At 42.1% G+C, this 24,331-nt stretch overlaps 1 protein-coding gene across 1 annotated transcript; it reads left to right on the forward strand.

The window, feature by feature from the left end:
• On the forward strand, positions 1–22,985 carry LOC125266026 (endoplasmic reticulum chaperone BiP-like). Its single transcript, XM_048186513.1, has 9 exons — positions 1–185; positions 4,212–4,358; positions 4,881–5,112; positions 5,204–5,341; positions 5,442–5,554; positions 13,507–13,897; positions 18,079–18,313; positions 21,303–21,470; positions 22,319–22,985. The coding sequence occupies exons 1-9, from the start codon at positions 1–3 to the stop codon at positions 22,882–22,884; spliced, it is 2,175 nt and encodes a 724-aa protein (XP_048042470.1). The 3' UTR covers positions 22,885–22,985.
• Positions 22,986–24,331: the final 1,346 nt, after the last annotated feature.

A 24,331-nucleotide genomic window follows, 5' to 3' on the forward strand; every position in this document is an offset into this window, starting at 1 on the left:
ATGTACACATTTTTCTGTCTGGAGAGGAGCGCGCATAGACAGTGCTTGAGGGCGCTGTCTGTGTCTTTGTCTGTTGTTTACTGCGAGCGTCTCCCTATCGGGACGCTCCGTTCTCGTTTGACACTCTTCCTGAGGGAAGAGCTGTCTGCATCTGTGCCTGGTGATTCTGGCTCGTTTGTGCTGAGGCAAAACGGTGACTGCAGTCATAGGGCTCGCAGATGAGCTCGTTGGGAGGTTTGAGAGAATTGTATTCTCTCCCTCTAACTTCCCCGTGGCTGGCGAGAACGAGTGGATGACGATGACGTTCATGTTTGACGTCATCGCGTCCTGCGGAAAGCGCTCCTCTGGCTGGTGTATGCAAGCTGCTGTGTGTTTGGGACGCGCTTCTCGGCGGGCTGCAGCTGCCGTGAGAGCGCGTTAAGAAAGGGGCCACGAGCGGTTCCTTCCTGTCCATTAATGCGGCAGCTTCCATGACTTTCCATTCCTTTCTGAGCCGCAGGAGGGTCTATATTTTATGTGTTTAAAATAAGACCTTATTTTCCTGTATAATTTTCTGAGCATATAGTCAAAACTGAAGTTGATAGGCTGGCTAGAGCATATGTTGCGCAGGCCGCAAAATGGCCACCTCTTAGCCATCTGCTTAGAGTAGCTTCTCATCTGCTGTTTTCTAGAGTAGTTTGAGTTAGCACTCGTCACTTCAGTTAATATTTATGTTTAGGTCGGCCCTAATCGGCCGCCTGACATTGTTTGCTTGTGAGCTTCACTTTCTTTCTCTTATCCATGAGATGTGGAGGTGAAACCCAGGCTTCACTTGGCTTGTGGCCCTGTAAGAAGGCCCGTAGCTTAGCGGCCAGGCTAGAGCTAGGTTAGGTGTGTTATTTACATAAAACCCTATGTATACTATCCCTTGTCAGGTTGTATAGTTCCTAGTTCTGGCCTCCTCCCGAGGGAGTTGTTAGGCCATATGCCCATTATCCCCTTGCTATGTAGGTGCAGTTGTTGAGTTTAACAGCTAGGTTGTAGACTGTTTTTTAGACTCCCTGATGCTGTTATCTCAGGTGGTAGGCCCTTATCTTTGCGTAGATAAGTCATGCTGTGTGTGCTAGGCCCCAATTCCTAGAACTTTTATGCTATGGAAAATGTGTTTGAGCTACTTGTTTTCTTTTATCAAGTTTGAGTTGACGTTGCTAATGTTTAGCATTCGTCCTCTATGGCTCAGTACAGATTTGAAAATCTGTAGGGAGATAATTATTTTCCTCTTTGAAAATAGCATATACATCAAAGCGTGGTGTTTGCTTTGAAGTTCTAGACTTTTGCCCTACATTATATGTGAGCTTACTTATGCTGCCATAGGTTAGCACCTGTTCTCATAATAGCAGGCTTTTTCATGTAGCTACTGTTGGAGATATTGGTGACCTAATATTCCCCATTTGTAGGTTTATTGGTGTAACTGAGTGCATCACCTGTTGGATTGCATACTCAGGGTAGAATAGAACCACTTTTTGAGAAAAGCTGGTTTCTATTAGCTCCCTTTTTTGTGATCTTGTTAACAGCTATATTGCATATAACTTTGAGTGTAGGCTCTTATGGTTAATTAGCCTCCTTCTAGTTAGCAATTGTATTTCTAACAAGTGTTGTTAGCTGATCATAGTTTGCTCACATAGTTTACAGTGTTTCACGAGCTGAAGCCACGTGTCATTGGAATGGTAGGCCCCAACAGGCCTCCTTTCTAGTTCACATGCTGGCACGGTTTGTGTTTTATTCTGCAAACAGGCTGAACGCCACTTGTTGCTGAGATTGTAGGCCCAGCGGGGCCTCCTTTTTTAGCTGACTTGTTGGCAGGATGCCTGCGAATCCGAGATCCTATACCACCATCGGCCACACCCCACCTCTGTTGAGTAGGCCTTAAGCAGCCCTCTCGTGGAGTATGGCAGAGTAATATGCATTCCTTCTCTCAGTAGTGCAAGGTTTTCCACTGAATGCATGGCCTGATGGTTGATGTGGTCTTGGACTGGCTGATGCCACGTGTTTACTATGGTAGGCCCTAATAAGGCATCCTCTTTAGTTTACATGTTGGCACAGTGTGTGTTATATGGACAAATGGGCTGAATGCCACTTGTTGCTGAGATTGTAGGCCCTATAGGCCTCCTTTTTAGCTGACATACTGGCAAGATGCTTGTGAATCCAATACCACCATCAGCCACTCCCCACCTCTGTTGAGTAGGCCTTAAGCAGGCCTTTCTCGGAGTATGTGGTTTCAGTGATTATGTGCCCACAGTATGGTCTACCTGTTAGGTTGAGCTTTGTGCTTCCCTCTTAGGGTTGTTTGTGTAATAGTGCTTAGCTCCCTAAGCTGATCATGGGTTGTAGGCTTCCATGAGGCCTCCTCCTGAGGTTCAGACCTCGGCTGGTTTGTGCTCCCCTGTATCAGGGCTTCTAGCGCAGAGTCTGTGTTTTTACTCTACAGTTGCTGAACGCCATTTGTTACTGAAATTATAGGCCCCTCTAGGCCTCCTTTTTAGTTGATTTGTTGGTAGGATGCTTTGAAAAAAAAAAAAAACATGACCACCTTAAAAAGGCCACACCCCAGTTCAATGGATAGGCCGTAATCAGGCCTGCTCACGTTGGGTGGCAGCGTTCTATGTATTTCTTCTGAAAAAGTTTCAGTAGTAAATACATGGTTTTTGGGTGGTTTGGTTATGGCAGCCACTTGCTGATGCCATATGTTTACTAAGGTCTCCGGTGTAGAGTTCAGCTGCGTACTCTTCTCGCTATGAGAATTTTATGGTGCTTTTTCTGAGTAGTTGAGTGGCTAGCCCCTCAGGGTGTATGCGGTGGTGAAACCTTACTGAGGTTTGGTTTAAACTGCATCTGCCTCCTCTGATCAATCTAGTTGAGCTAATAGCCACCTAGATGTCTAAGGTGGATCTATTACATGCTCCTAGAGATGGCCACTGGACTTATGCCATATGTCTAAGGTTGCTAGGCCCTATGGGCCGCCTTGTTGCAACATATTGGTATATGTTGATGTGTATTTCTCTCTGAGAACCCTTTTATACACTTCTAGTTGGCCAGGGGCCCAGGTGATATTTAACCTCCTTTGTCTCAGTTATTTATCATTCTTCGGTCCCTAAGAACACTGCCACGAGCTGATGCCACGTGTCTGTTGAGGTGATAGGCCCGCACGGGCCTTCCTCGACTATGTGTTGGCATATGTTGTACTCCTCTTGCTTGAAAGAGTAAAAAGGTGCTTTTACTGAGTACACTGCTCGTTGGATTGTGGTGGGTAGATTATCATGCGGGCATTCCCTTCAGTTCCCTGACATCATTCCCTAGAAGAGACCACTTTGTCTGTGGAAAAGTTGGTCTCAGATGCTCTAGCAGCCTTATTAGGCCTTCTCTCTCTATAGAGGAAGGCCTTCTGTAGGCTCAGCTTGGGCTGTTGGCCATAGGGAATGCTGTCACTGACAGCCTGTTGTGACCCGAGGGTGAGTTGCTAAGTGTTTCCTTCGAAACTGCTCGACGTTTGTCAGCCATATTTTTGGCATGCACTCTCCTCAGGCATGAAGGCATGGGTATATCATTCCCCATAGTGTTCTGGCAAACGCAGAGTAGAAGTTCCCTTTCGAAAGGAAACGTCTCAGGTTACGTATGTAACCATGGTTCCCTGAGAACAGGGAACGAGACTCTTCGTTTGCCAGAACGCTATGGGGAAGTGCCATGCTTCGGCCTGCCTGCAGAACAGTCCCTCAAGATGATGGATGTCTTCTGTTTCTCTAGGCGCTCCTCACGCCATATGATGTCATAGGCTGTCGCCGGCCAATAGGGATTGGAGTTTTTGGATAGTTGCTTTCTGACCCCTGGGTTACGTGACGTTCCCCATAGCGTTCTGGCAAATGCACAGTCTCGTTCCCTGTTCTCAGGGAACCATGGTTACATACGTAACCTGAGACGTTTTCATGTGTGGAAAATAACGGCAAAACTATACTAGCCAATCAGATTTCTTTTCACCCATATCCCCCACACTCACCCATGGACACACATACATACGTTTGACTTTACAACACACAAATGCACACCTTTATGTATTCTCCTTCTCTCTTGCTCTCTTAATATGTCATGAGTGTATGCAGATAGATTTTAATAATCAATTTAAAATTATGTAAAAAATAAAAATGGCATTAATTAACGCCCTCTCATGGTACGCACAGTACGCACAGTACGCACAGTGTGTACAGCCACAGGACAGCTGCAGGCGCCACTGTTAGAGAGTTCAAGAGCGAGTTTGCCGAAGAGGATAAGAAGAATGCACGTGTTGGGACAGTGATTGGAATAGACCTCGGGACAACCTACTCCTGGTGAGAATGAGTTTGATTTCATAAGCAGGGTCATTAAAATTGATAAATGTTTTATTGATAAATTTAATAAATTTATTTTTATATATATATTTTATTTAAAAACCAACAAAATAAATGTGTGTGCATAAGTGTGTATACACACACACACACACACACATATATATACTATATTTAGTTACCACTTGTAGTACACTATGGGTTCAAATGTACTATTTTTTTTTAAATACAGAGATAGTATATTAAAAGCACATTTAAGTTCATATTTCGTGCTGTCTCAAAATAGCACAGTTGAGTACACTTAGATGTTCTTAAGATGATCTTAAGAAGTACTAAAGATGAATGTTTTGTATATTAAGTACAAAATTAGTGCACGAAAATAGAGCACTTTAAGTACATTATAGAAATGTACTTTTTTCACCTGGCTATACCTACATGCATACATGCTCAGCTTTAAATCATTTTCTCTCTTGTACTTAATATAAACATTATTAATGTGTACTTGTACCATTTTTTTTTTATCAGTGTTGGAGTGTTCAAGAACGGCCGTGTTGAGATCATCGCCAATGACCAGGGAAACCGCATCACTCCATCATATGTGGCTTTCACTGCTGATGGAGAGCGTCTCATTGGAGACGCTGCGAAGAACCAGCTGACCTCCAACCCTGAGAACACCGTCTTTAATACCAAGCGTTTGATCGGCCGCACATGGGGTGACTCCTCCATGCAGCAGGACATTAAATACTTTCCCTTTAAGGTACACCCGTCTGAGAACCTGTATTGTGCTAGAGCTCTGCATCCGTTTGTCTTCAATGGGGAATGATAAACACTTGCTTTGTCTCTTCCAGGTAACTGAGAAGAACAACAAGCCTCACATCCAGCTGAATATTGGATCAGGCCAAATGAAGACTTTTGCCCCTGAGGAAATCTCTGCAATGATTCTGACTAAAATGAAGGAAACTGCAGAGGCTTACCTGGGACAGAAGGTAAAGTTGATTTCAACACAAAGAAAACATTGAGGCCAACAGCTGCTGTCAGTTGCGTCACAGTGAAACTCCATCTAATTCAGTTCTGCTCTTTTTAAAGGTCACACATGCTGTGGTCACTGTGCCCGCTTATTTCAGCGATGCCCAGCGCCAGGCCACCAAAGACGCAGGAACCATCGCTGGTCTGAACATCATGAGGATCATCAACGAGCCGTAAGAAGCTTGTTATTATATTGTTGTAAAACAGATTATTTTCTTTAGCGTAGAATTAGAAATTTTGCATTGATAACTAGCTAAAATAAAATGAAAATGTTTAAATATATTTTAATTTTAGTTAAAAGTTTAGTAATTGTTGTTTGTAATGGAAGTCCACTGAAGGTGAGTTGAAATTAACCCATGTGCAGTTATTGAAAACATGAACAGATACAAAATAAACAAAAGACTTGACAAAGTGAGACTTGGCTTGGCTTGACTTAAAATAACATGGACTAAACTTGAACAGAAACAAACTCACCAACAGCAGATTACAGGGAACAAAGCTAGACAAGATACAATGGTAATATAAGGGCTATTTATTCACAAAGATTAATGACATAAGACACACATGAAAGCAATGAACAATGAACCAATGAGAACAGAGCATCACATGATAAGACACACCAATAAAAACATGAACTCATAACCACATGACATGATAATAAGCCAATCAGCATATGACACATTAACTAAGTGAGCACATGAAGAGCAAGGGAAGCACAGAACAAACAACCACCAAAAACTACAAAATAAAAGACATAAAATCATAAATATGAAACAAGACCCAAAACCAATGGTGATGACACATCCCCCCGCCTCTAAGGGCAAGCCTGGACTTTGGGGCAATGGCAGACCTAGGCTGTGGAACAATGGGGAGCCTGGAGCTTGGAGCATTGGTGGGCCTGGACCGTGGAGCAGTGGGGTCATGGCGCATTGGTGGAGCTGGGCAGTGGAGTTATGGTGGACCTGGGCTGTGGAGCAGAAGGTCCTGGTGCAGTGGTGGACTGGGGCCGTGGAGCACTGGAGGACCTGGACTGTGGAGCAGTGGGCCATGGAGCAGTGGCAGACCAGGGCCATGAAGCAGAAGGTCCTGGTGCAATGGTGGATCTGGGCTGTGGACCACTGGAAGACCTGGGCCATGGAGCAATAGGCCATGGAACAATGGTGGACTTGGGCCATGGAGCAGTGGACCATGGAGTCTTGGTGGACCAGGGCCGTGGAGCAGAAGGTCCTGGTGCAATGTTGGACCTGGGCTGTGGAGCACTGGAGGACCTGGGCCATGGAGCAATAGGCCATGGAGCCTAGGTGAACCTGGACCATGGTGCAAAGCGTTGTGGTGCAACGGCGGGACAGGGCAAGCAGAGTTTTCATCAACGGACATCACCACTTCTAGCAGGGCTGTGGCAGACACCACCGCCTTGACGGAAGTGTATGCGGCCCACAAACACCAGATGGCGACTCCCATAACAGGCAGCAACGGGGACAGTGGGATCATTTCCGGGACCACCAGACTTGGGCTTTGGACTGTGATAAACTGTGATAAACTGTGATAATTGTGGAATCTCGCCAAGATGTTTCAAAACATCATACCATACGACGATAGTATTTTTAGCAAAAGGAATAGAAGTGGCTTTTTTCAATTTGGGCAGGGGACCAGAGTTCAAATACAAATTTAGTGGTAAAGGACCAGTTCTGTTCACCTCAATCCGCAACCGGGGTAGTATTTTCATTTGTAAACCAAAACATTGTTGCTCTAAATTGAGATGCCCAGTAATACCACTTAAGACTAGGCAACTGCTGAATACAAAAGAGAGAGCCCCAACCTAGGACGCTGATTTGCCCAGATGAAATTTGTGAAAATCTTCCTCATATTACTGAAAAAATTATGTGGAGAGGGTAGGGGAATTGATTGAAATAAGTACAAAAATGTCAGGAGAACATTCATTTTTAATATATTGATACGTCCAATCTGAGAAATTGGTAAGGATGACCCTTTATTGATTGATTCAGTTAATAATTATAATCGCAGGAAACCAAATTGTTTAGGTCTGGGGTAATATTAATACTGTAACGATGGCGATCGAGATGAAAGGGTTGTAGATCCAAAAGTAAGCTTTATTAAAAGAGAGCGAAGTCAAAAAGGCAGTATGTCAAACACCAGAAAACAGAATCAGAAGAAACAAGGCAAGGAGTAGTCAAAAATACAGGCAATGGTCAGGGCAGGCAGCAAATGAGCAAAAACAAGGAGTGAGTCCCTGAATCAAAAACACAGATAGGCAAGGCAGAACACGGAAAGACATCTACTGTTACAGCTGGTGGTGTAGAGATGAGGCAGATCACAGATTTCCACAAACATATAATACTTTAATGTAAACAAAGGCAGAGTACACCAAACTAGCATATAACACAAACAGAGAACGGACAGGGAGTGAAGGGAGTGAGTCCATTATATGGGGAGTGCTGACGAGGGAGTCCAGGTGATGATGATCAGTGATGATGGGGAGATGACGAGGGAAGTGAGTGCAGGTGTGGAGAACAGGAGGATCATGGGAAATGGAGTCCGGGGAACACGGGAACTGTGACAGTACCTCCCCCTCCCGGTAGGCGCGTCCTAGCGCCGTAAATAGAATAACCGGGAGGGGGAGTGGGCGCCCTGGAGACCTCATGCAGGTGCCGGGGGATGAGTGGACTGGAGTGGAGGTCTCCAGGGCGGATCCATGTGCCATGGCGGGTCAGGAGCCGAAGGCGGCCATGGCGGGTCAGGAGCCGAAGGCGGCCATGGCGGGTCAGGAGATGAGGGCTGCCACTGTGGGTCAATGTCCTTGGGCGGCCATTGTGGGTCTGGAGCCCTGGTGGGCTCTGGCAACCCCGAAACCCCGCCCAGGAGTTCCCCACCCACAGGCACTGGCTCGGCGGCGGAGGCTGGAGATACTGGCTCGGCGGCGGAGACTGGCGCTGCTTGCTCGGCGGAGACTGGCGCTGCTTGCTCGGCGGAGACTGGCGCTGCTTGCTCGGCGGAGACTGGCGCTGCTTGCTCGGCGGAGACTGGAGAGACTCGCTCAGCGGAGACTGGAGATAATAGCTCGGCGGAGACTGGAGATAGTAGCTCGGCGGAGACTGGAGATAGTAGCTCAGCGGAGACTGGAGATAGTAGCTCGGCGGAGACTGGAGATAGTAGCTCGGCGGAGACTGGAGCTGAGGGCCAGTCCATCCCCTCAAATACAATTAGAATACCCGTAGGGACGGGAGCGGGCTTTGGAGTGGATTCACTGGCTGAAGCGGGCTCTGGAGTGGACTCACTGGCTGGAGCGGGGTCAGGAGTGGATTCACTGGCTGGAGCGGGCTTTGGAGTGGATTCACTGGCTGAAGCGGGCTCTGGAGTGGACTCAGTGGCTGGAGCGGGCTCAGGAGTAGATTCATTGGCTGGAGTGGGCTCTGGAGAGACTGGAGCGGCTTGCTTCCTCCTCCTCCGCTTTCTGGACCCAGCGGAGGAGTGTGGGTCCACTGTGGGACAGGCAGGAAGTTCGCTGGAGGGATATGCGGAGGAAGACGGAGGCTGACTGACTGGCCTGGCCAACCGTGTTTCTGGATGGACTGGAGATAAACACTCATCCTGAATCCAATCAACAAAGAATTTGGAGCCATTTAACCATAAAATGGAATTGATAGTTTCGCTTAAGGAGAAGCGATAATTGGGTTCACCAAAACGGATAGTGTCATTATCTAGTCCATCCAGAAACAAGGAGATTAAATAAGCCTCAGGCCAGTCAGACAGTGAAGCGAGCTCAACGAACTCCTCCACATACCTATCCAGCGAATGACCCACCTGTAGAAGCCCGATGAGGCGATCGCCAGCAGACAGAGTTGTTGTGGGAGGCATGGGAGAAGTTGGAGCCTGGAAGACCGAGAATCCATCCATGTTGTGGAAATCCAGGCGTTTTAAAGGTCTGTTCTTCTGTTACAGCTGGTGGTGTAGAGATGAGGCAGATCACGGATTTCCACAAACATATAATACTTTAATGTAAACAAAGGCAGAGTACACCAAACTAGCATATAACACAAACAGAGAACGGACAGGGAGTGAAGGGAGTGAGTCCATTATATGGGGAGTGCTGACGAGGGAGTCCAGGTGATGATGATCAGTGATGATGGGGAGATGACGAGGGAAGTGAGTGCAGGTGTGGAGAACAGGAGGATCATGGGAAATGGAGTCCGGGGAACACGGGAACTGTGACATCTACTAGGAAATAAGCCAACAGGGAAAAACACAGAGCCAACGAGAAAAAAACACAGGATACAAACAAAACCAAAATAATACTCAGAAAAGTGTATCTGAGGGAGTGCAGCTTATAAAGGGTTCCTGATAGGAAAAAGGTGTGAGTGTGATCAGTGGCTAGCTGGGGAATTGTGGGAAATGTAGTCCAGAGTGAAGTGACTGCATGTGTGCAATAAAAAAGTCTTAATGGTGAAACAGAGACCTCTGGTGGGGAAAGGAAGGAAGCAGTAAATGTGACAAATACCAAGATATTTAAAACTTTCCTGAGCATTTTTAAAGGGGGACTGGATGGGAGATGTAAGACACTCTGATTCTTTAAGAAATAAGATCATGGATTTTGACTCATTCACTTTATAACCTGAAAAAATTTTAGTTTTAATTAGGCTCAGTAAAGAAGGGACAGAAGTGCTTAAGTTAGATAAAAAAATAATATAATATCATCAGCATTTAATGCCAGTTTATTTTCTATATCATTATTTCTTCGTACTGCAATAGCTAAAGGTTCAATAGCAACCTTTACGTGTACCTCGATAAAGCAGAAATGGTTTAAAGATTATATTAGTCAATACCTCAGCTGTGGGATTTTAATATAGAATTTTAACCCATTTTCTAAAATAAGGACCAATACCAAAGCAGGAAAGGGTATCAAAAAGATAGGCCCACTCCACCCTATCAAAAGCCTTCTCAGCATCTAGGGAAAGGCTCCTTTTTTAACATGTATAATATTTAACACGCATATTATGAAAGGCTTGTCTACCCTTTACAAAGTCATTTTATTTAGGATCAAACAATAATGGTAAAAACTTATCAAGTCTGCTGGCTAAAACTTTGGCAATTATCTTGGTGTCTGAATTCAAAAGACTATTAGGTCTGTAGGAGGCACATTTTGTAGGATTTTTCCCTGGCTTAGGAATTAAAGTTATATAGGCTGAACGCAAGGAAAAAGTAAGTTCTTCATTGCTGATAGATTCATTAATCATATCAATCATTGGGGTTATTAATTTGTTATGAAAAATGTTGTAAAAGTCTATAGGCAGGCCATTGGGCCTGGAGCTTTCCCACTACTCATACAATTAATGGCTGCACTCAAGTCTGCCTCTTCAATTGGTTGATCCAGTGTTTTGGAATCTACCACAGATAGCAGGAATATAAATTCGTCCATAAATGTTTTATAGAGATGGGTTTTTACAGGATGTGTCAATGTATAAAGATCTTGATAATAGTTTCTAAAAGCATGATTAATTTCATGCTTTTAGAACCCCCCCCCCCCCCCCCCCTATACAGAGGTCCAAGTGGGAGGTGGAATGGAGGCAGAAACAGGAGGAGGAATGGAGGGCCAGAACATCCAGACATCACTTAAATTAAGGTCCTTGATTAATTATGTTCCTGCTTTTAAGAATACGAGGTATCAATTCCTGTGGACTGGTCCAAGTTAGGCTCTAAGGTACAATTAAAGTCACCAGCAACTATTAAGTTGCCTTGAAGAGAGGACAGAATTAAGAAAAGATTATGAAAAAATGTTAGTTCATCTGTATTAGGGCCATAAATATTTACAAGATTGCAATATTCATTGAGCATCCTAGATCCTAGAGCGAAGAAAAGAAAAGAAAGCGTAGCTTTGGGTTATCGGGTCTAAATAAAATGTTTTTTAAAAATGGATAATCAGAGAGCTTTGAGAAGCGTGACTGCTCAGCAACCAGACATAACCGGTAGTCCAACATGAACTAAACTTGAACAGAAATAGAAACTCACCAAAAGTGGATTACAGGGAACAAAACTAGACAAGATCCAATGGTAACATGAGTGCAATATTTATACACAAAGACTAATGACATAAGACACACCTGAAAGCAATGAACAATCAAAAAACAGAGAACAGAGCAGAGTATCACATGACAAGACAAACCAATAGGTGTGTTCAACATAAGCTGCGGCTGGGTGCAACTGATCGGTGAGAGCTGCCTCGTACAGGCAGGGAGGAGCTGAAAATTGTACTTAAAGAGTGATATTAAATGATTAATTCCAGTTTAACCCTTTTGATGATGCATACTATATACAAGTGAGCAGATGAGCCCAGAATATAAACATAACGCATTTTCTTTTAATGGTTTTCAATGGAAAAAAAATGCTTAATGAGAAACCTTGTGTTGCATTAATATTCTATGTTCTTTGTTTTTTTGCTGGTACAAAGTATGCATAATCAATAAGGTGTATACTGAATTTGGTCTTTTAATATTGCTGTCTTACTACATTAGATCTTACTACAAACCTGGTAAAAATGACTAGTGGCCAATGGAGGAAAGACTTGTTTTACCCAACAGGGGGGCATTCCCCTCAGGGCGTGACATCACGTGAAAACTATCAATACTATTTAAATACCTATGAACTGGGGTCTACCTTTTTTATCAGTTTTATTTTGATGAACATGACACAATTCAACATCGTGAATACATGAAAAGAGCTATAACTGTACTCTCGAATCGTTATCGTGGCACTTTGATTTTTAGTTATTTTAGTTCTTCAAGTTAAACTAAAAAAAATTTGAATGTTTTACTGACAACTAGCTGAAATAAATAGTTCATACTTCATTCATACTTTTGCTTTGGAGCCGAATGGTTGATTCCGATTGCTCTCATTTCCAGTCACCTTTCAAGAGTGCAAGCTGCCAGTTGGGGCTTCGGTCCAACTGGGAAAAGAACAAGCTCTCCCCTGTGCAGAGCATCTCTTTTCTTGACGTAAAGTTGGACTCACCAGTCAACATGACAGCGTGCCTCACCAGCGAGCACATGCAGTCAGTGCTGAACTGCCTGAATACGTTCGCGGAAAACAGAGGTTCCAGTGAAGCAATTTCAGAGGCTCCTGGGGCATATTGCATCCGCAGCCGCAGTCAGGCCACTCAGATTGTTGCATATGAGACCGCTTCAGCACTGGCTACACAGCTGAGCCCCGAGGTGGGCAGCCATGGCACGCTTCGTGTGGTCATTACACCGAGCTGTCATCATACATTCAGCCCGTGGTCGGGCCTTGCTTTTCTACGGGTCGGGGTGCCCCTAGTACAAGTGTCCAGGCATGTTGTTGTCACAACAGATGCCTTCTTCACTGGCTGGGGTGCCGTATGCAAAAGGCATGCTGCTTTGGGCTCCTGGACAGGACACCAACTGCAGTGGCATATCAATTGCCTCGAGTTGCTTGCAGTACTCCATTCCCTGCGCTGGTTTCGAACGTTGCTGCATGTACTGGTCCAGACAGACAACATATCAACCATCAGGATGGTCTCCTCCTCTGGAGTCAGCAGCGGCTCAGGTCACTACGTGCCATTAACATCCTGGGCGAGCTCAATCATGCGGCCAACACGCTCTCTCGAATGCTCACACTCCTGGGGGAATGGAGCCTCCACCCCCAGGTGGTCCAGCTGATTTGTAGCCGATTTGGGAATGCACAGGCGGAATGCACCTGTTCGCCTCTTAGGAGTCTGGATACCCGGATGTGCCGGGTGGGTGTGGCACGGCATGTAAATCTCACTACCCAATTCCCATTGGCTTGTTTTGTACCACTTGGAGGTGATTGGGCTTCCAGGCAAGATCCCATTCCGTCAGTATTGACGTAACATCTCTGTTTCCTTCCTTTAGGGAATGGAGATTTCAATAGTAACCTAGACATTTGTCACAATTATTTTCAATATGTATGTAGTTAATATTATTTTGTTATTTTTGTACTCCAAGTTAAACTAATATTAAATATTTAAATATTAAAATAAAAATATAGCTCAGATTTATTCAATTTCAAGTAACAAATGTTTTTTTAGTTCTCAATGATTGTAACCCTGATGGACGTTTTTTTTTGCTCTTCACAGAACTGCTGCCGCCATTGCTTATGGTCTGGACAAGAAGGACGGTGAGATGAACATCCTGGTGCTCGATCTGGGCGGCGGCACCTTTGACGTGTCCCTGCTGAACATCGACAATGGTGTGTTCAAGGTGGTGGCCACCAACGGAGACACTCACCTGGGTGGGATAGATTTCGACCAGCGCATCATGGAGCACTTCATCGAGCTGTACAAGAAGAAAACTGGGAAGGACGTGCGCAAGAACAACCGTGCCGTGCAGAAGCTGCGTCGTGAGGTGGAGAGGGCTAAGAGTGCCCTGTCCGACCAGCACCAGGTCCAAATCGAGATTGAATCCTTCTTCAAGGGCGAAGACTTCTCTGAAACTCTGACCCGCGCCAAGTTTGAGGAGCTCAACATGGTGAGAGCAGACACATCTGTAGCATTAATAGAAATGAAAACTGTTTTCTTTTCTTAAAAAAAAAATACATATTCATTAATAGAAATAAAACTGAAATAAGTCTAAGCTTTCTCATCTAATGTTTATTTTATTTTATTTCAGTTTTATTGTTAATTTCCTTTTAGTTTTTTAATATTTCAATTTAGTTTATTAATTTTACTTAGGTACTAAATTACTAAAACTAAAATAAAAATGAATAAAGTAAATGGAAATATTTTTAAAAAATCAAATTAAAATTGAAATAAAAAGAAGGATAAAATTCCTTTTAGTTTTTTAGTTTCCATTTAGTTCATTTCTATTTAGGTACTAAAAGAAAGTAAAAACAACTATCAGAACTAAAAGAAATGTAAAAAATAATATTAAAATATAAAGACTTATTTTATTTCTATTTTTAATTTTCCTTTATAGTTTTTTAATAATTATATTATGTTTTATTCATTTTTACTTAAGTACTACATTACTAAAACTAAAATAAAAATGAAACTAAATTGAAATATTAAAAACTAAAAATTTAGAAATTTAAAATAAATAAAAAATAATTAAAATAAATATAAAAAGACTGAAATAAAGAATTCTTTTATTTTGGTTTTATTTTTAATTTATTGTATTAAATTATTCATATATATATATATATATATATATATATATATATATATATATATATATATATATATATATATTATACAGTGGGTACGGAAAGTATTCAGACCCCCTTAAATTTTTCACTCTTTGTTATATTGCAGCCATTTGCTAAAATCATTTAAGTTCATTTATTCCTCATTAATGTACACACAGCACCCCATATTGACAGAACAACACAGAATTGTTGACATTTTTGCAATTTTATTAAAAAAGAAAAACTGAAATATCACATGCTCCTAAGTATTCAGACCCTTTTCTCACTATTTAGTAGAAGCATCCTTTTGATCTAATACAGCCATGAGTCTTTTTGGGAAAGATGCAGCAAGTTTTTCACACCTGGATTTGGGGATCCTCTGCCATTCCTCCTTGCAGATCCTCTCCAGTTCTGTCAGGTTGGATGGTAAACGTTGGTGGACAGCCATTTTTAGGTCTCTCCAGAGATGCTCAATTGGGTTTAAGTCAGGGCTCTGGCTGGGCCATTCAAGAACAGTCACGGAGTTGTTGTGAAACCAGTCCTTTGTTATTTTAGCTGTGTGCTTAGGGTCATTGTCTTGTTGGAAGGTAAACCTTCGGCCCAGTCTGAGGTCCTGAGCACTCTGTAGAAGGTTTTCGTCCAGGATATCCCTGTACTTGGCCGCATTCATCTTTCCCTCGATTGCAAAGAAAAAATGTTTTCACTGACCAACTTAAATCTATTTTGTAAATATAAACAAATTTTGATGGCTGCAACACACTCCAAAATAGTTGGGACAGAAGCATAATAAAAGTGAAAATTTTATAGAACATCCAAGTTAAACTGTTTTGAAACAGTCCTCAATAAGCAGGTGAGTCAGACTATCGTGATTGGGTTTAAAAGGAGCATCTCAGTCTTGTGGCTTATCACTTTGTGCCAAATTTCATGAGATAATTGTCAGACAAATCAAAAATCACATTTGTCAATGCAAAATTGTTACATCTTAGGCGTGAGGACACGCCTACCAGTGAGGGGGAGGTAATGTTACAGTCAGTCACGCCTGTCCCCGCTCCAGCCTTCCACGTGCCCTCTCCAGCCTTCCATGAATCAGCTCCAGCCCACAAGCCCACTCCATTCCACGAGCCCTACCTGGCCCCCATTAAACTTCCGAAAAAAAATTTTTTTGGGGGGGGGGGTGCATGTACCCGTGGGTGGGGAACATGTGGGTGGAACACATGTGGGTGGGTCTCAGGAACCGCCATGGCCACCCACGTCTCCTGATCCGCAATGGCCACCCACGTCTCCAGACCCACCACGACCACCCTCGTCTCCAGACCCGCCACGGCCGCTGACCCGCCATAGCCGCCCAAGACTCATGACCCGCCACAATGGCCTGAGCTCCTAGACCCACCCTGGAGACCAGGGCGCCCACCCCCCCCTCCCCATTGTTACGTCTTAGGCGAGAGGACGCACCTACAGGGAGGGGGAGGTAATGTTACAGTCACGCCTGTACCGGACTCCTGTATATTGTCTTTAGCACTCCCTTTAAGTTGGACTTACTCCTTGCACTCCCTATCTGTTCTATTGTTTGCTTAGTGTTGTGTAGTAGCTCTGTTTTGGTGATTAAACCCATTTTACATTGAAGTCTGTGTCTGTGCTCTCTTCTCTACTAACAACTGTAACAGTATTGCTCATGGATAGTTCATGTTAGTTAATACATAAACTTGTGTTTAACTAATGAACCTTATTGTAAAGTGTTACCATTTTCTCTTCATCCTCATCCACCTCATAGTCTGAAAGCAGCCACGGACAGGATCAGCTTGCGTTCAAGGCTAGAAATCATTAACACTAAAATGATGTTGTATCTATCACTTAATAAAAATACTAATAAAAAAATTATTTCAAACAGATCGTGAGACGCGTTAAAAGTACAACCTCTGCGTTCATGAAATGTATGCGCCACATGGCTCTCATGTACCGCATGAACATGGTCAGATTAGTCTGAAAAGTCTGAATTTATAAGTCTGTATCTCAGTCGAGCCTCAAGTTTCATTAGTATAAGGGCCGGTTCGCACAAAATGTGAACATCTTTTTTAGATGAATATCTTTCCTTGAATTAAGTCTGACTGCTTTCTATAAGGTTGAGTTGCAAGTTTTTAATACAGAAGTACAGTTAGAGTTAGGCCTATAAGTTACAACTATAAGCTAACCTCAAACAACTCTTCTCTAATAATATTAACAATCTTAAATAGGCAAACAATATGTTGGTTTTATTGCCAAGCCACCAGTATTTTGGCGAGAGTGCATGACAAAGTTGGGCAAATACACAAAATATAATGCAGGGTTTTTCATACAAATATAAATAACTGATTTTAACAAGAATTACATACTCCTCTGATATTCACAAATTTTGTCAGTTGAACATCATACACCGATCGCTTATAAAAGCCACAGCACACCTCTCCTCAATAAGCCGCACGATTTGACACCTCATTCATGGGTCGGTAACAATTTACAATAAGGTTCATTAGTTAAACATTAGTTAATGTATTAACTAACATGAACTAACCATGAGCAATACATTTGTTACTGTATTTACTAATCTTCATTGAAGTTAGTTAATGAAAATAAATTTGTTCATTGTTTGTTCATGTTAGTTCACAGTGCATTAACTAATGTTAACAATATTTTAATTATGTATTTGTAAATGTCAAAATTAACATTAATAAAGATTAATGAATGATGTATAAATGCAGTTCATTATTAGTTAATGTTAACTAATGTAGTTAACTAATGTAAACTATTGAACCTTATTGTAAAGTGTTAACCATGGGTCTATGACAAACACTGCATGAGGAGTAGCGCGCCAAAGGTTTGTGTAGAATAACAATAAGTATGCAAGAGAACAATAGTGATGCTTTGCCAAAGGCAGGCACTAGTACTAATAAGTTTAAATTGTAAAAAAATATTTTGGCTTTCTCAAGACAGGTTTCTTATTTTTATTTTGAACAGACAGTAGTGCAAATCACAGTTTGCTCCACCTAGTCCCCACATTTTGTCCCCTAGTTGGTACAGTACAGCCTCCTATAGTGTATTAAACAAGCATCCCAAGTTATAAAATTACAAAATAAATGGAATGAAAATGAAAAATAAAACTTGTGCATTAGGAGTGTTATAATTTTCTCCACTTAAACAATATTTAAAAATTCGCAGCTTAAGCCCAACCCTCGTATCCTTGATTTTCTGCGTTCCGCTCCGTTTCATGCACAGTTGTGAGCGCAAGACTTTCAAAGTAGGTTTTTCTGTGAGCACAGAAAGATGCATTCAACACGTGTGCACTACCTAGTGGACTTTGTTTTCAAGCGCTCAAGTCATGTGCATATGCACTGTTCTTCTTCTGCTCTTTTTCCTGTTGTGACTGACTGTTTTCGATGTCCATACTGTATGGTTCGGACGAATACAAGTACCGTTACACGCCTAATAAATACATGATATTGTATTAACAATACTAAAATAACCTGTGTTTTTTTGCATTTGCCCTTCGCAGGATTTGTTCCACTCCACCATGAAACCAGTGCAGAAGGTTCTGGAAGATTCTGGCCTAAAGAAGTCTGACATCGATGAGATTGTCTTGGTCGGTGGCTCCACTCGAATCCCCAAGATCCAGCAGCTGGTGAAAGAGTTCTTCAACGGCAAAGAGCCTTCCAGAGGAATCAACCCCATAGAGGCCGTGGCATACGGAGCCGCCGTTCATGCCGGAGTTCTGTCAAGACAATACACCGGTGAGTCCGTCTCCACATCCAGAAGCTCCTAATGAAGGACAATGAATGAATTACCATTTATGGGGCGTTCAGACCAGTCGCGACTTGTGTGAGTAAATCTCGCTATTCGCGCATTGTTGGATGCTTAAACATTTTGAGTTTACTCACTTTATTCGCGCGTGAAATTCACTTCACAACAGACGCAAATTCACGTCACAAGAGAGGCTCGCCCTCTCCTTTAAAATATGTGTCCCTCAGACTCTATGAATAAACACATCAACTCGTCAGTGGGAAAGTAGTTGTAAAATACGGCGAATAAGCTCAATTTGTCGGCTTTAGCTAGCTTGTAGTCTCAATACGTGTGTATATATATATATATATATATATATATATATATATATATATATATCCTCACTATATATCCTCGCTTACTCCCCCCGGGGGCCTGTCTCGGCGGCCGCAGCACCTGGGGGTAAGGACAGACGAGACGAGAGAAAGGAGACAGAAGCAAGGGGAGTGACAGGACGAGAGAGGGGAGAGAGGAAAAAGAAAAAAAAAATTCTGGGTCCGGTTCCCAGACACACTGCCGCTCGGTCCTCAGCCTGCCGAGAGGCTCTTCCTTGCGGTTCCATGCGATGGCACTGGACGCTCAGTGGACGGCCCGATCCTCGACCACCTCCTGGCGGCCAGCGATGGCTCCTCCTCTGTGAGAGACTCAAGGCTGGTGTGCCTCACAGGTGGAACTCATTATCACTCGTGTCACTGGCCTCGCGCCGTTCCCTCACGGCTCTCGCCCGCCCTTCTCACCACAAAGATATTTTTTATTCCTGTTTCTATAAAAGTATGAAGATGTATTGTACAGGTCCGGGTATCCACATACAGCGACGATGATTTTGTCCTCCATTTTTGTTTCGGGTTTCTGCCTCCGCTCGCTCTATTCAGATTTTTCAACTCACCATTTACACGAATTGCGCTGCAGGATGTCTATCGCATCTTTGCATTGACTTAACATGTAAATCACTCGCGCTTAATGCTTCATTTGTGTCTGGTGTGAAGGCACCAGCTTCCAACGATTATGACAACAAAATAATCAAGTTAAAAAGATTATATACAAATATTTTAAGTTGTTATATAATATTAAATATATCATGAAATAAGCATATAGTAACAAAGTTTTATATATATATATATATATATATATATATATATATATATATATACACTACCAGTCAAAAGTTTGGACACGGTAAGATTTTAATGTTTTTAAAAGAAGTTTCGTCTGCTCACCAAGGCTGCATTTATTTAATTAAAAATACAGTAAAAACAGTAATATTGTGAAATATTATTGGAATGAATGAATAGAATAGAAAGTTCAAAAGAACAGTGTTTATTTTAAATGTAATCGTTTGTAACATTACTGTCACTTTTGATCAATTTAATGTGTCCTTGCTGAATAAAAGTATTGATTTCTTTCTTTTCAAAAAAATTTAAATAAATTTTTACTGACCCCCAAACTTTTAAATGGTAATGTATGTTACAAAAACTTTGTATTTCAGATAAATGCTGTTCTTTTGAACTTTCTATTCATCAAGGAATCCTGAAAAAACACAACTGTTTTCAACATTGATAATAATCATAAATGTTTATTGAGCAGCAGATCAGCATATTAGAATGATTCTGAAGGATCATGTGACACTGAAGACTGGAGTAATGATGCTGAAAATTCAGCTTTGATCACTGGGATACATTACTTTATAAAATATATTCAAACAGAAAACAGTTATTTTAAATTGTAATAATATTTCACAATATTACTGTTTTTACTGTATTTTTAATTAAATTAATGCAGCCTTGGTGAGAAGACAAAACGTCTTTTAAAAACATTAAAAATCTTACCGTGTCCAAACTTTTGACTGGTAGAGTATACTTTTATTTTTTCATAGTAAATTATATTTAATGCTCAAGGAAATCAACGGTTAGAAAGACAATTTTTTTTTTTAAATCATGATGCTTCCAAAGTTAACAATTAATTGTGTTTAATAAACATGATCTCAAAATTTATTATAATCCTTATTGTGATTTTGCCTTAAGCCGAGTTCAGACTGCACGATTTTAGCCCCGATTTTGGCTCGCCGACAGGTTTTGAGAAATCGCCGACAAGTGCCCGAAATCACAGGCAAATCGGTGCTCGTCCACGCGAGTGACAATCACGCAGTGTGAATGAGAGAATCACAGATGATTAGCCGACGCCCGTGAGATATTTGGCATGCTAAATATCTGGACCTGTCGGCAATTCATAATTCTGCTGTGTGAAAAGTGTTCTGACTGAAAACTACATCGGCGATGACCGACAGCCAATGAGAGAGCAAGATACAGAGCAGCGGGGAGTTCAGGGAGGAGTTATAGACCACAATATCAGCAAGCATGAAGCAGTTCGTACACATAAACATTACTACAAGTCTATCAAACAGAAACAAAGCACAAATATTTGCTTGACCATCAGCAACAGCAGCACATTTCAAAGTTATATATTTAGCTCCAACTGTATTCGTATTTCAAGCTTCTTGCAGGCTACTATTTTTAATAATAATCCCACCGTGTGTCTCAATCAGCTCCCTAGTTCAGTAGTTGGGCACTGATCAGGGTATCAGCCACATTCACTTTCATTATATACTGATTCACGACCTAGGGAGCTAGGGAGCTGATTGAGACGCAGGGCCAGTCTCACGTGAGATTGTGTTGTTTCCTTGTCACGTCTCGAGTGTGTTTGGTTGTGAAATGTAGTTTGCGTGTCAGACAGAGTTGTCTGCGATTCTTCCTATTGTAAAGTCATGCAGTGTGAAACCTTCTGTCGCCGATCCATCGTGCAGTTTGAACACAGCAGCGACTGAATGCTGGCCAAGATAGTCATGCAGTGTGAAAAGAACAGTGACCCGACTACTTTGAAAATCGTGCAGTCTGAACTCGGCATTAGTCAACTCCTGATTAATGACTAAATTTTGTTGATCAGGTGACCTGGTGCTTCTGGACGTGTGCCCTTTGACCCTGGGTATTGAGACCGCTGGAGGAGTGATGACCCAGCTTATTCCCAGAAACACTGTTGTGCCCACCAAGAATTACAAGATGTTCTCCACCGCTTCTGACAACCAGCCAACCGTGACCATCAAAGTTTATGAAGGTAAGCCAATGATTTTAGCATCAAAACTGACTGTATCTTATTGAATTACACTTGAAAATGGCCGTGGTAGCTGACATTGTGGAAAATCACAAACATATATACGTTTTGCTACACTTTAGGCCATTTCATAAGCTGTGCTTAAAGGAACACTCCACTTTTTTTTGAAAATAGGCTTTTTTTTTAGCCGATCTCCGGGTCTAGCGGTACCACTTTTAGCATACCTTAGCATAGTTCATTGAATCTGATTAGACCGTTAGCATCTCACTCAAAAATGACCAAAGATTTAAAACTCAATTCTTCTGTAGTTACATCTTGTACTAAGACCGACGGAAAATAAAAAGTTGCGATATTGTGATATTATGCAGCGCCTGTGACCTTGTTTGCACAGGGAGCGTGTCTTGCAACCATGGAGACATTTGTGAGAGGTGCTGCGTAATATCATTGCGCCTGCTGCAGCTGTGGTATGGCAGCAAAATTCTTTGATTATTACGCCGGAATGAGAGTATAGTTCGTAGCTATATCGGCCTAGAAAATCACAACTTTTCATTTTCCGTCGGTTTTAGTAAAAGATGTAACTACAGAAGAGTCAAGTTTTAAATAGGAGAAATATCAAAACTCTTTGGTCATTTTTGAGTGAGATGCTAACGGTCTAATCAGATTCATTGAACTATGCTATGCTAAAAGTGGTACCGCCAGACCTGGAGATCGGCTGAATGGATTAGTAAACGGTAAAACTCAACTATTTAACTCTAGGGTTGGAAAATTAGCCTATTTTCAAATAAAGTGGAGTGTTCCTTTAATCTTCAGAATGGAGTCAGTTCTGGTTCTCACTCTCTGCCTGTTTCCAGGTGAGCATCCCCTGACCAAGGATAACCTCCTTCTGGGAACCTTTGACCTGACCGGCATCCCTCCCGCACCCCGCGGCGTCCCTCAGATCAGGGTGGCATTCAGCATCAATGCGAACTCCATACTCCATGTCACAGCCGAGGACGTAAGCACAGGGAAAAAGAACAAGATCACCATCAACAATGACCGTAAACGCTCGACACCCAAAGACATTGAGCGCATGGTGAACGAAGCTAAGCACTTCGCAAACAAGGACAAGAATCTGAAGGAGCGCATTGAAGCCCGCAACGAGCTGGAGAGCTACGCCTACTCTCTGAAGAACCAGATCAGTGACAAGAAGCAGCTCGGCGGCAAACTGTCATCTGAAGATAAAGAAGCCATCGAGAAGGCAGTGAAGAGAAAGATCAAGTGGTTGGAGTCTCATCAGGAAGCAGAACTCAAAGACATCCAGGCCAAGAAGAAGGAGCTGGAGGAGGTCATGCAGCCCATCGTGAGCAAGCTGTATGGCAGCGTGGGTGGCCTGCCACCAGAAGAGGGCGACGAGCAGGGCGAAAAGGACGAGTTGTAGATCGTTCAGTTACGTTGACGCCCTCGCCTCTCTAGAAGTGGCATTGGTGTACATATTGAACATTTCAACCGTGAAGCCACGAATCTCTTCGGGAAAGACTTGTGGGGCGAATTAGAAGGTTGCATTTGTTTTCTTATTTTATTTTTTTAGAAAAACGAAAAAACTAAATTATGACTTGATTTTTGGTTTTTCCGTTCTTGCATGGAAATCAGAAAAACCACCTGATATTCTGTTTTGGTCCTGTGGGTGGTGCTAAATCTGATTGGTCATTGTTTTTTAAAATAAGAGTTTTCCCAACACTATATTTTTTAGCCTGTAAAATTAATTTTAGATTAACTTAAATTCTTATGAATAATATATTTTTATTATATATTATTATATATTTGTTATTTAAGGCCTGTATGCACATACAGGATTTAGGGGGCAGGACTTAGAGGGCTTTGAGTTTATGTTTGGGCCCTACATATGATGTATGGAGTAGCACAAATTACACAAAAACTTAAGTATGCTTTGAGGTTCCTAGAACAAGTAATGTGCAACATGCCTTTAGTCAAAGTATAGTGGTAGGCTAATATTACATCGTCATTATAATACAATATAATGCAGGATGTGCTCACTCGGTTGAGATAAGATCAAAACCAAGAGAAAGAGAAAACGATTTTTAAATTCATTGTTATAGCTATCTGTCCTCTCATGTCAGATTCTTAAATTTAGTCAACACATTCAGTCAGAATGCAAAGACATGGTGTATGGCTATTATGACCAATTAAAAGGAAGTCGGTATCCAAAAATCTATTTTTGGATTGACTGTTTAGACATGGCATGTGGATTTACACAGCAAATTATAATTGCATAAATGATGTTAAGAGATTAATGTTTTTAATGTTAAAAATTTAATGTAGAAATATGAAATGATTGAAAAAAATGAAACGTCTACTTTCTAAGTATGAAACTAACACCGCCAGTAGGTGGTGGTAAGCTTCTAATTTATGAGAGAGTTGAAACCAGGATGCGCGTTCTGCCGTCTCTGTGAACTTTAGCACGTAACAAACATGAACCGTACTTTCATCACAGACACGAGAAATATATAAAAAGCTTGAAATGTCCACTTTTGATCGAACCAATTCAAATGGAATATAGCCTACATTCTCAGATTATGTCCACTACTAGCGGACATGACAAATCAGCATCGTAGACTTAATCTTTGCAGCCAAAAACAGAAAACATTAACATTAAATTATTGAAATGTATAGAAAGTCTGCTTGCTGCTTTTCACTACACCAGAGCCGGCGCCAGGACACACAAACTGGGGGGGGCATTCATAATTCTGCAGAAACTAGAATGGGGGTGTGGGGGGTGTTTAACTAGGGATGTGATGTGTACCTGTTAATTGACGTGTGACAAGGCGGGGGCGGCTTAAAATCGCTAATTCAAAAGTGAAAGTAGG

This window comes from Megalobrama amblycephala, linkage group LG4 (genome assembly GCF_018812025.1).
Source record: "Megalobrama amblycephala isolate DHTTF-2021 linkage group LG4, ASM1881202v1, whole genome shotgun sequence".
Taxonomy (NCBI): Eukaryota; Metazoa; Chordata; class Actinopteri; order Cypriniformes; family Xenocyprididae; genus Megalobrama; species Megalobrama amblycephala.

Excerpts from the sequence above, each read along its gene's own strand:
- LOC125266026 (XM_048186513.1), top strand. The coding sequence starts at position 1 with ATGTACACATTTTTCTGTCTGGAGAGGAGCGCGCATAGACAGTGCTTG. Across the intron at positions 186-4,211 it reads TCTGGCTCGTTTGTGCTGAG|TACGCACAGTACGCACAGTG; the intron begins GCAAAACGGTGA and ends TGGTACGCACAG. Across the intron at positions 5,342-5,441 it reads AGGCTTACCTGGGACAGAAG|GTCACACATGCTGTGGTCAC; the intron begins GTAAAGTTGATT and ends CTCTTTTTAAAG.